Below are 12,892 nucleotides of genomic sequence, written 5' to 3' on the forward strand. Positions count from 1 at the left end.
CGAACAAACCAGGTTCTCGCAGCATCGCTCAAACGCTAACGTAGATCTAACAGCCAGCTCTGTGCAACTGTGCGAGGCAGCTCTTCCTCCTGAATTCCCTTCAAACCCAGCCATCAAAGCTGCCCAGGTGAACAACAGCTTATTCAAAGGAAAAGAAAGGAATTCTTCCCATTTATCTATTCCTTTATATTTGCCCTACAAGGAAGCTTAAACAAACAACCCAAAGGCAACGTATATGTCAATAAGAATATCTTTGTACCCAGCATCCAGCACGAACGTGTTTCGAGAGACTGACTCGACCTCACGAGGAATGACGTCAAAGCAGCAGGAAAGCAAAGATTTATCTCTTTTCCTTAAAACACAGTTTTCCACACCTTGCTTGCGCACCATCTCTCCCTTCCCTTGTGGTGGCTGAAAAAACCTCAAACTTTGGTGACTTTTCCAAAGTACCCAAGGACTTTAATACCCAGCCCAGTATTTCAGAATAACTCATTGAAAAAACTACTTCAGCACTTGGGAAATTTTCCTCCCTGCACCAGCAACTTTTCGGGACCATTTCTTTTGTCCCTGTTTGCAATACAACCAAGTTCTTCCTTCTCTTGCACATCGTTTTCCCTTTAACACAGCTATGCTTGTACTGCAACAGGTAACTAACTCACAAATTCTCTCCCTGCTTTCCATCAAAAGTTCATTTTAAACTCGGTGAGAATTTCTCATGGTTCTAAAACACATGGGAAAAAAAAAAATTTAATGCCCTGCCTCTCAGCAGGAACAAATGCAATGCACCCCTGTGCACACATGTGTTTACTCCCATGTGCAATCATCAAGCTGATCAGAGGTGTTGAGGTAATTTCACATTCAAATAAACACCTTGTGAGCATTTATCGGAATGCCTAATCATTGAAACAAATGGGGCTGCATTTGCCGTGGTGGGCGCAGGCATCTATCTGGCGTGCTGCGCTCTGCCAATGCCCAGCTTAATACAGAAAACAAATGGAGGGAGCAGACCCACTGTGCAATTTTTAAATTGCTTCCCAACGTAGTTATTTCCTGACAGTGATTTTTCAAATGCAGCAGCAGCAGCAAGGCTCGCCCTGTCCTCCGCCAAAGAGCTTGGTCCAAGGGTCCCGAACAAAAATGATCCAGTGTGGTATGACTGGAGAAAACATGGACGCTAATTTCAAACTGCAGATGATATTTCAGTTTCTCAGCTCTTCTAACTCACAAAAAAGCCTGAAGGGACTCCGGTCTACAAATCCCTGCCCCAGCCCTCATTTTGAATTTGTTCCTTTTAATTGCCTTTGTGCCGAGAGGAAGGCTGGGAAATTTCTGTCCAACTGATGCTTTGCATGGGAAATAAAGGGCAGAAAACAGGAGTCTGGAGCAAGGAATTGCCAAGGTGACCATCCCCGACAGCTGCAGGTGTCCCACCAGGACTGCTGCCAGTGCAGCTTTAGGGAAGTGCCAGGGCATGTGTAACGTAACTGATACTAGAAACCATCAAAGAAACCCAGAACCTCAGCAACATCACTGAGAATTACTATTTATGGCTCCTGCATGGTGCTGCATCGCACAAACAGCGTATCTTAGGATGTCCTTAATACTACGGACTGGTATTGCAGTCCTTACCTAGACTCATGCAGTATCAGACAGCATCAACCCGCAGAAACAGTCAAGGTGCTTAACCATTTTTTCCCTCTTACACCCATACACATCACCAGTGCCTGTGTCATTTTGTACCTTTGCTTCGTCTCCGGCTCCGATACTGCTCCGTGTAGAAGGTTAGCTGGGTTTCATCGTCTGCCTCTGAACCAGAGTTTCCTTTAGCACGTCCAAACCCAATCCCACCTGCAAGCAATAGAGAGGGAAAAATATCAGCCCTGTCAGCTGGGATGCACGGCAGCAGGGGGAAGCTGGGAGCTCCTTGGCAGAGTTGCCGGATTTGGCTGGCATCCACCGTTCCCAGCCCAGGTGCTCTGCTTGGGGTCACCAGAAGCGACCAGGGACTTTGCCACTCGTGATTTCGCTGGTTCCTTTTTGCCCCCATTAAGAATCAAGACCCCATGGTGCCAATTGCAATGTGAATGTAAGAAGATGCTTTCTACCTCCAGGAATATATTTTGCAAATGTATTGTAATGTATTTACAAAGAAAAACTCTGAATGTAGAAGCTGCTTTCCCCAAGGACACCTGCACAGTGAAGCCCAGTGAATTTTAGGTGTTTGCTTCGAAGCTAACCCAGCAGAGACAAGCAGCACGGGGGGAATACAGCACTCGGGAGGCGCTCAGGACCCCGCTGCATGGCAAGGGTCCGGCTTCCCTCCCTCAGCACCCACTTTGGCCCATTTGCTGCACCAACCCACCGTGCCGGCAAGCAGCACGCATCCCTGCAGTGGCCGGTACTGACAGCCATGGCAAGGAGCAGGGCTGGCCCACGGTTTACCCGGCATCTCCCTCCCGGAGCTGGAGAGGGTGCAGGATGCTGGAGGAGCCTGGCTCACTTCAGCCGCCAGACCCACCAAGGAGCGACAGATGCTTAAAAAGCGACACAGACTCTAACTGGCAGAAGTCCTTCAATCCTTGCAGAGTTTAAAGCAGAGAGGCCTCTGGGGGTTGACAGTGGCCCTTTAAACTGCCATTAAAATATTTTACTGTTTTTAAAAAATCCTTTATTCTAGGCAGAAGCACAATTTCCCCACTTCTTGGCAGGAGAACAGAAAACGAGCAGTGCCTTCTGCCCTCTGAAATCCTTAATCACCGTGATGAGAGGTGGCTGGCAGGAGCCAGGGGGACGCCGGGAGCTCGGCACGTGGCTCCTGCCCCGTCCATGCCCCAACCTGGCCGCGCGGTGCCCTCGGACGGGGGGGTCAGGAAGAGGCTCCACCAGCTCCTTTCCTCCTGAAAGCAGCAGGCGAGGTGTCAGTGCTTGCACACAGCAGCATTTAGTGCTTGGACATGGGGGCTGGGGGTGGTTTGCAGGCTCGTACCCCAAACCCTAACCCACCGCCAGCCCCTCTTCAAACACCCGTATCACAGCGAACAGCCAACGTCACGATGCACCCCCACACCAGGGACTGGGGTTTTGAAGGGCACAGCAGAGTGGTAAAACCAATAAGGCTTATTCGCATCAGCGAGGAAAATCTTAATTAACCTGGGCTTCTAATGCAGGCCCTCGGGCAACCAGCCAGGGCTGCAGTTCTGCTGCACATCCCCTTCTCCTGCTGAGCAAGGGCTGCCCGGGGCTCTCTCCCAGCCCGGGGCCGGGGGGCAGACACCAGCTACCGGAGGGTTTTCCCCCCCACAGCTCAGCAGAGCCATCTCCTCCGCCCAGGAGAGGGACCTAGACGTCGCCTGCGCAGGCGGCACATGGCACATCCCTCTGCCACCTTCCCATGAGCCAGACCTGGTCCCTTTTGTGCAGGCAGATGGCCGGGGATGGACAGAGACAGCGATCTCCGGTGCTCACTCCGCTCTCGAACCCCACCGAGGTGAGCAAGGCAGCCAGTGCAGGCAGCAGCCGCTCCACCAGTCACCATCCCAGCCCCCTCCGGCCGCCTTGCGTTTGTTTGCCGGCTGCATCTCCGTGATGGATGGCGCTGACATGTTAAATTACTCAGGCTGGATGTCTTCGGAGAGCTGGTGACAGCGATATTGCATTTTCTGATTACCCAGCACTGCGCAGGATGTATAAATACAGGAGTTGGGAGACCCGGCGCAGGTCCCCAGCCCGCAGAGGAAACATCTCCTCTGCCCCAACACGTGGTGGCAGAGGTCAGCCTGGAAACACGTGCCCGGGGCAGAGAAACAGCTGCAAGGGACACGCTTTTACCCCTTCACACTGTCAAGGGTGCTGGAACACATCTTGGCAGTGCTTTTGGGCGTCCCAGAACCCACTCGAGGCAGCCTGGAGGATGCAGGAGTGCTGATCCTCAACCGATCCCACCGTGAACCTCATTTCACCTTTAACTAACCCCAAAATCTTGCCAAAGCATCCCTGCAAGATGCTCGTGCACCAGCTCCGCCGGCCGGCCTCGGTGGCAGGCTGCTTGCGGGGGCGCAGGGCTGGGGATGCTTGTGGCAGGACAGAGGATGCTCACGGCAGAGAGCACCCATGTGCGGCTGCTGATAGGGATGAACAGGGAGAGCACCCAATTAAAGCCATGCAGCCCTGCCTGCTCAGCCCTCCTCTTCTCTTAAAAAAGAGAAAGAAGCCCACCAAGTAACAGAAAAAGGATCCTAATCACCGCAACTGATTACAAAGCAGAATAAGATGCTTAAAAGAGAGAAGGACAGGGAAACAGCAACTTTGCACCTGTAACACAACAGCAACTGGCTGCAGCGGCTCCCCCAGGGAGCTACACCCCCTTTACACCCAGTTTACTCCTATTTAGATTTGAGAAAAACCAAAGCTCCCCCTCCTCGCCCGTACCCCCCCCCACCTCCTGCCCCATCGCCTGGGGACCAGGCACGGAGAGGAGGGGGAGCTGGAGAAAGATGCTCTCCTTTCTAATCCTGTTTGCAGATTTACAAGCTCGTTAATCCGTTCAAATAGATCGCAGCTCAGCTACGCACTGGGGCAGGGCGCTCGTTTTGAGCGCAACATTAATTTAGCGGGGAGCAAGGCGGGGTGCCAAGGCAAACACCTCTCGTTACGGTGTAATTAAAGATGGTAGCGTTAATGCTAAATGAGAACTAAGGAAATAAAATTCAGGAATTAGAGGCTCCGTCATCACCAAAGAGTTTGTTAGGTAAAGCCATGTGTATTTTTTAAAGGTGCACTTTTGTCCATTAAAAAAACAAAACAAACCAAAAAAAACCAAAACCTGATATTTAAAATCCCTTCCTCAAAGCCAAGAGGTTACAGAGCATCTCAGGGAAGCAACTGTGGATGCAAAACAAATCAAAACTGAGTTAAAATACAGAAATAAGTTACAGGAGCTGTTTGGATAACTCCTGTCTGAGGCCAGGTTGACCTGGGATATGTAATCCCTCCAAGCTGGATGTTATAATAGAAGTGGGAGCTCATGTTTGTCCCCAGCGGTGCCACCCTGGGTGACACCTGTGTCCATGCATCCCCCCACCTCACAGCCACAGCCCCACTGCCAATCCAAAAGGATTTTCTGCATCCCTCCCCTCCAGAAAAAGGGCCAAACCCTGTACGCACCACAGCGTTAAAGACCCATGACCTCCCTACTTGACCATGTTCGGTTCACTCCGCCTCCACGCTTGCTTGCCCCATGCAATGCAGTCTCCTGGGTGTTCAACAAGCCCCTCTGCTCCCAGGCTTCCCAGTAAAAACCAGATGAGGAGTCCCCTCCCCACCTCCCCAGTGCTGCGGTGAGGTCCACTCACTGAGGGCTGGCAGGGTGATGCAGAGCTATACAATTAGCTAAGTAGAAATTTTCAGTTTAATTAATTTGACCCTACCAGTCAACTGAAAAACCAAACATGGCCAGAGAAAGATAAATTAGATGCAGTTCTAGGGAAGAAAAAAATACACACAAACATTTTCTTTTGAAATGTATCCAGTCAATGCAAAAAAACAACCAAAAAACAAAAACAAAACCCAACCTGATAAAGAAAAAAAGCCCTTTAAAAATGAAGCACTCTGCTCTGGTTTGTCATTGCAGCAGCAGTACGCACACACACACACTGGCTTCAGCCAATGAAAATTCTTCCTCCTTGTTGATCTTCCCTTTTCCTTCTGCCTATGCCCAAGAAACCACACTGGGGCAGGTGGTGCAACAACCAGGTGACAGCCCCACGGCTCCCACCATGGAAAACTGGGATCACACCGATCCCAGATGACAGCCCTTGCACAGCTGTGAAGGGTTGGATTTTCTGCAAGGACCAACTCAAGGAGCTGGATGCGAGGCTTTGCCTTGGATGAGGTGAAAGCTCCCGGCTGAACCCCAAAAAAGCCTCGCCAGCAGAACGCGATGCTCCGTGGGCACCACGGGACAGACGGACGGGGCGAGGGGGGAGGTGGAGGGGTCCTGGCGAGAGCAGGGACCGTGGGCTCTCCTCCCTGGGCTAACTTTGGGTAACTCACAGCTCAGCCAAGAGCTCTAAAACACGAGAAGCCGCAGCCCCGATAAACAGCGCATCCCTCCTCAGGCAGAAGGAGCTATTAATGGCTTATTTATTCTCAAAGCCAGGGTGCTTTTAAAGGCCTGCCCCAGGAGAGGGCACCAGACCCCCTCTCTGCGCAAACCGGCCTCCCCCCAGGGCACCTCCCAGCCCCGCACCCCAAAATCCCACCCAGCCATGGGGAGGGTGCGCAGGGGGGTCCATCAGCTGAACCTGCATCCTCAGTCCCTGCACCGCCACCTCTCCCCACGGTTCCCAATCGCTTCCCAATTTAAGCCCCGCTCCTCCGACGCAGCTGGGTTGGGATGCTCCGGGTAGCAGCCTGGCTGCATTTTGGGAACCAGTACACCCAGAGCCTCTCGGATGCAGCATCCCTCCCTCCTGCACTGCCACCCTCAGCAGAGATATCCTCCTTCCAGCACCTCAGCTCTTATCATCCTCACTGTCCCTCTATTATTTATAAACTCTAAATGCGCTTCACTCGATAAAAGCGTTTGGGGAGAAAGTTTGTATGAAAAAGGCATTAGACAAAATAAAGTTATATGGTACTGTAAATGGAGAGGGTGGTGTGGGTTTTTTGGTTTTTTTTGAAGTCGATCTTCTCCGCAAAATACGACCTTTCCCAGAGCTGTTAGAAACACTTAGTGCAGAATCAGATTTAATGACAAGTAATAGGCAGCAGTTTAAATGCACTTAGTGCAGGGAAGCGAAGCAAAGCAAAGCTTATCCCAGATTTGGTTTTGTTGGGCTGGGGCGTTGGGTTCTTTGTTTTCTGGTTTGGTTTATCCTGTCCTTCTGCAGGAGTAGCACTTGGAGCCCTTTCAGAGCCTTTCCATAAAGGAGGAAATCCTTTTGCTGTGCACGGTTCCTGCAGGGAGAGCGCTCCAGCTGTAGGGCTCTGACGAGGTTAAGCATTAATTAAATTGAACTGTGAGAAAATAATTACACACATGCATCCGTCAGGCCGGCTTGTCACTACCCAGTAACAAAGTTGGATGCAAACTCCATCAGTGGAACTGTCATGCGGCTGTTAGAAGGAAATAAATGCATCCCAAACGGACAATTTCATTTAGGGGGAGGAAAAAAACCCATGGATTGCAAAGGATTAATGAGGCGAAGGGTTTGTGTTTGCAATTGGATGTAAAATGCAAACATCGTGAGTTGTGATATCATCGTTTAACCTTAATGTTCGATAGCACTCCAACTGCTCGCCCGCCAGAGGGACGGCGGGCTGTCAAAACAAAACCTCCAGCACAGGAGAGGTGCAGGAAAAGGCATGGATACGGCCTCAGCAGCAGCGCCCGGCCACGGCTTTTGCAAGCAAAAAGAAATTTAAATTAAATGGAAAAAAGGATGGGATGGGGCTGTGGGGAGTGAGATCTCCACTGGAGATGCTGGAACTGGCTTGCTTTTTGGGGCTGCTCACTGATTTCTGATGATTGAGACCTTAAAATCTTTTTTCTAGGGCATGCCAGTGAGGGTTCCCATAAGAAACCCAAAGAAACCACGGTAGGCTGGGCACCAACACCACGGGGACTCATCCCGCTCCCAGTGCGGACAAGGGAACAGCCACGGCAGCACCTTCCCAGCTAACCTGGGCCCTTCCCCTCCAGCCATCCCCTTCCCTCCTACCGGAGCTGAGCACTGGGGTGCAGTGAGACACCCCCACCCTTCTTTGCAGCACCTTTGGGACCACTGCAACCAGCTCAGGACCGGAGCAGCTCGAGGTGCTGGTGCCCAGCTCCTCTCCATCACCTCCCCTCGCCCACAGCCTGCCCCAAAACCCTTCCCCGGCCCCACGACTCGGGCTTGCAAGAGCCTGCCCAGCGTGGGGCTGCTGGAGCAGGCACCCCGGCATACCTGAGACGCACGCCCAAGGCCCCAGGAAAGAGCCAGAAAGCAAAATATAGCGACAGCCACGGCGGGGAAGATTTGTGGCCGGGCAGCTGGGTGTGCTCTGGCTCCCGGGGGAACAGCGCAAGAGTCCCAAGGGAGATAATTTTGTTTTCTCCACCACGGGTCTGGGCGAGCCTGCTGCTTTGGACCTGCTGGACAGCCCAGCTGTAACTGCCCATGGGTAAGGACTGCCGGCGGCCGAGGCAGGGAGGGATGGAGGGCGACCTCGCTGAGCACCACGAGCGGGTCGCCACATGGAACCCAGCAGCCAGAGGGGAAATTCGGCTCCTCATCCCAACACTGGGTGCAAGTTGGTCTCCAACCCTCGTGTTGAGGAAACACAAGTCTGGGCAGAAGTAGAGAACAACCAAGGGTTGTTTCTTGCACGGTTCTTTCTTGTCCTGGTATCCACTGACTATTCCCGCAGCCACTAACGGACAGAGGGACCCTGGGGGGTAGCAAGGATGGGGTGAAGGGTGGGAAGAGCTCCCCTTGCCCCGGGGCACGCTCTGGCGTGGTGCAGATGGGGATTTGTGGGGAGGCGGGGGAGCACCAGCCCAGGGAGGTGGGAGATGGAGGGTGCATGTCCCTAGAGATGGGGGACAAGCCGGGCTGGCTTGGGGCCACACTCCGCTCCCACGCAGCCAGGGGCTCTGCCTGCAGCCCGGCATCGTGTCTCCTCCTAAACTCGGCTGCATAGATTAATTGACTTGCTCTATTAGTGACTAAAAAGCCTCTTACCTTCAGGCAGTTCAAAAGTGAAATAAAAACAAACAAACAAACAAAGAGGCTGGAGCAGGAAATCAGGGAAACTTCACCAGACAGTCACTATGGACCCCAAAGCACCTGCACACACACACGCCAAAATCCAGATACACGTATTTGAGTAACTACTAGAAAACAAACCAAATAATTTAAACCAGTTAAAGAGTCAGAACATTTTCTTCACACTAAGTGAATAATTTATGGGCAGAGCTATAATAAAAAAAGCCCTCTCTGGGCCTGTATTGCAGGAAAATGTATCCAGAATAAAAGATCACATTTCAGACTCATAAATAAATGAAAAACAAAACCAACAGTAAACAGAAATAAAAGTATTTCCTCCCCAGCCCCCAGCACTGCCACAAAGACCGGCAGTGCACTGGGCAGTCCATGGTCAAGGGACCCCTCCTGCCCATCATCTCTGGAGGGACCCTGACACCTCTTCCTCCTCGCCAGCTAGAAATCTGGACCCAAACCCACTGTACTCACTGCTTAACCCAGAGCCATTACTGTTTTAAGCAGTGACAGCAATAGGAGGCGGCAGTTTCCCTTGTTGAGAGGCAACACAAGGACCAAATCTTGCTCACAGGGCTGTTCCAGCCAAACCTCCTCCTGTTGCTCTAGTGCAGCTGGCAAATAGGCTACACGTAAAACTCAGGAGCCCCCAGCACGCTTTTGCATGGTATAGCCTTTAGAGCCATGAAGGCTGCTCCCACCCTCTGCATGGCCCCTACAAAAAAATAATTCAAAAAACCCCTGAGCACTGGGAAAGTGCAAAAAAGAGAGGTCCCAGTGGCGCGAGTTACCGTGAAAATGAACTTCACCCCTTCCTCCGAAATCAAAACTTGCCAAGAGACCGTATTTCACTCCCATCAAACCTTGGTTAGTGGGGGCAGCTGGCAGGGACCCTGGACTTGGAACAGACCTGGATAAATCCCTGGGGAACCCTCGAGGTGACACCGCTCCCCTCAGGCCACCCAGAGGATGCTGTGTGGGGTTTGCCCCTCTTCACCCCATCACAGAGGAGCTCTGGGGTCCCCACGCTCAGCAGTGAGGATGAGGAGCTCCTGCCTTCTTCCCCAACCAAACTCCTCTGGCCGTGGCCAAACCCGGGGCACCGGAGGAGCAGCCGGTGACCGTGACAGCCTACCTCGGGGCCGGCTCCGGCGTTTCCGTCTCCCCACGGACGTGCTGCGCAGCGCAGGCTGGAGCTGCCCGATCTCAATGGGCGTGTTGGTGCGGAAGCTCTCCTTGAACTTCTGCATCAGGGACTCCACCGTCTCCTGCGTCACCTCGGGAGCTGCAACACCGGCAAAGGGACTGCGGTTAAAAGAGGACCAGGCCACCATGACCCCGCTGCCCGTACAACCCCTTCCTCGCAGAGGACAGCGTGAGCCGGAGCCAAGTCCTTGGGCAGGAGCTCTGCCAAGGTGGGACAGACCTTGAGGTCACCCTCCAAAGTCACCCACGGGGACCCATCCAGCACTTTTCCAAGTCCTACCAAAGCCACAGAAATTAGAAAATTGTGAGTTTATGGAAATGGCATTTTTCATGCTGCTCTCCAGCGTTTTGGATTATTCCTTGCCTCTTCCCCCATGTGCACGCAGGGCACTTGGAAGCATCGCGCCCTTATCCAAGTTACAGCCTGAAGGGTTCAAAAACACACAGGAACCCCCCCAGGCACTGAGCTGGCTTTGGGTCAGGTTTAACTCTGCCCCAGGAGCTCAGAGTTGAACCCCAGGCTTGGCAGCCTTTTGGGGGGGACGGGTACTCCCCAGCAGGCAAGTTTGGGATTACGGAGCGATAGGCAAGGCTGCGTGGGAGCCAGGTGAACAATGTACAGCTGGTCCAGGCATGCTCTGAGCTGCAGCAGGAATCCCTGGGGTCTTCCAGGGGCTGCGCTCACACGGCAGGCAGCAGCACCTGAGCTCAGCAAACAGCTTGCTGCAACACCCCACGGCACATCACAGCTTGCTGATATTTAAGCAATTCCCCTCCTTGCTCTCCTCACCCCCCCCTCCCCAAATTGTCCTATGAAACTCACCACCCACCCGCACAACAGGCAGTTACGGGAAATCATGAAACCACTCGCAAAGGGCAAAGATGAAATTCAGGATCAAAAGGTTTGTCATCCTGCAGGCCACAGAGGTCTCCCAGGTTTAACAATCAGTTTGGCCTCTGTCGGCTCCTTGAATAAACTCATTAGCAGAACATAACCTCTGTCCTGTCTCCATCTGGAGACACACGAAGCCCCTCCGATTAGCTCCTGAAGCTCCCCCTGCCCACAACACGCCTGTGCGGGGCTGGCAGGGATCACCAGCCCTACAGCCACCCCACATCCCACTCGGGTAAGGAATAAATGAGCACCTTGGAGGTCCCCAGCCTGCCGGGATGATGGGCTGATGCATCATCCCACTGCATCTCCTGGGTCCAGAGACACATCAGATCTGTATGGAACTCCTCGGGCACCTGGTGAGCTCGGGGTGTGTAACTGCTCCGGACCACGGACTCTAATTCCCTTCACAGCAGGCCATTTTAGTGCGAAATGAGAAGCTGGCCATGCAGGACGAGGCATTTGTAATCCTAGACAAGGATTTGACTTAAACGCAGAGTCTGCAGCAGACTCCTCCAACAGCCACCCACACTGCAGGGAGCGGAGAGCCCCGACCACCCCGTGCCGCAGGCACTGCCACACCAGCCCGCAAAGCAGCTCGCCCTTCCTTCTCCCCAAATCCCGAAAGCGATGTCCCTGGCCTTCCCAGGGTTGAGAGCCTTTAGACCACCCCAGGGTGCTCTTCTACCCCCGCAGGCTGCAGAGAAGGTACCGAAATCTCCCGGGGGCATTGGGAGAGGGAGTGCCGAAGAAGAGCAGAGTGGCTGTTGTGCCCGTGGGCACACGTGCATCGGGAGGGCTGGGAGAGGATCAGACTCACTGGGCGATGGAGAGACGAGGATCAAACCCGCTGCCTGTGTAAGCACCGAAGGTGGGAACCATTTCGGGAGAGCTCCAGAGAGAGGGTGGCCTAAGAGACCAGCTATGTTACGTCTTCCAATTATTCAACACCAGGCTCCCCCAGGCACCATGGATCAAAGGCAGAGCTCCCCAAAGTCCCCTACATTTCCAGCAGGTGCGGCCAGATCCTGTGGCGTCAGATGTCCCAGCAAGCAGCATCATAGGGGAAAAAAAATTAAAAAAAAAAATAAAATCAAGAGCAGAGAAAGGTCTCCAAAGAGCACCTAGTCCCAGCACTGACAGCACACATCCAACCCCTTCTTGCAGGGCTCTTCCGAGGCGCCGGGGAGGGATGCTGCGGCAGCACTGGTGCAACTCAGCACCCCGCCGCCGTGTTTGCGGGAGAAAACCCATCCCCGCAGCTCCTTCGCCTGGGAGCAAGCGTAGCAGGGCCTCCCCACTAACAGATGGCAAGTTATTTGAACCTCGGGGCTGTGCGATTTATAACGTGCACAAGTGGAGCAGGGAGCTCGGGAACCACACGGCTGAGGCTTATTTACCGAAAGGAGGCCAGAAGGAGAGCGCGGGAGGGGAGGAGGAGGGGGCCATGCCTTCAGCTAGCGACGGAACGCGGCGAGGTCGCAGCTCTCGTGGTCCCTGCTTGGCTGATGGGAGCAATCAGGGCCGCCGTGATTGTACCCCATCTGGCCACCACGCTCGGCACATCCATCCAGAGGCATCTGCTCACGCGCTCGTCAGCGGAGAGAATGCCAAAAGCGGGGGGGGCAGCATTACCTTCCCAGGGAGAGGGTCCCTGCAGTCGCCAGCTATTTGCGATGATGTTACAAATACTTATTCCAGGAACGGGAGGAAAAAGCTGGTGCATCTCACTGCTCTGCACAGCTCATGTGTGCCAGCACATCCTTGGCCTCTTCATGCCCCTGAGCTCAGGGCTTTGGAGTAAAGGGAAGGAAGAAAAACGGGGAGGAAAAAAAGAAGGGGGAGAAAGAAAAAAAAACGGGAGGGGAAAAAACCGAGGGTGAGGAAAAAAAACCCGGGGGAGGAGACAAAAAAGGGGGAGGAAAAAAACCAAACACACCCCACAATCCCCCCCCTTGTTGACATGATCTCAGCAAGTGGAGTTCAACATGGCCAATGTGGACAAAACCCTCACTGACAAATGAAAGGTAGC

The 12,892-nt window shown here is 53.3% G+C and overlaps 1 protein-coding gene across 1 annotated transcript in view; it reads right to left on the reverse strand.

The window, feature by feature from the left end:
• The window catches only part of ASTN2 (astrotactin 2), a 360,290-nt gene that overhangs the window by 238,491 nt on the left and 108,907 nt on the right, over positions 1–12,892 (reverse strand). The window contains exons 4-5 of the mRNA XM_075056199.1: positions 9,898–10,047; positions 1,741–1,848 (exon numbers count right to left, since the gene is read on the reverse strand). Coding sequence (XP_074912300.1) covers positions 1,741–1,848; positions 9,898–10,047 — 258 coding nt within the window. The remainder of the gene's footprint in view (positions 1–1,740; positions 1,849–9,897; positions 10,048–12,892) is intronic.

Source organism: Buteo buteo, chromosome 23 (genome assembly GCF_964188355.1).
Source record: "Buteo buteo chromosome 23, bButBut1.hap1.1, whole genome shotgun sequence".
NCBI lineage: Eukaryota > Metazoa > Chordata > Aves > Accipitriformes > Accipitridae > Buteo > Buteo buteo.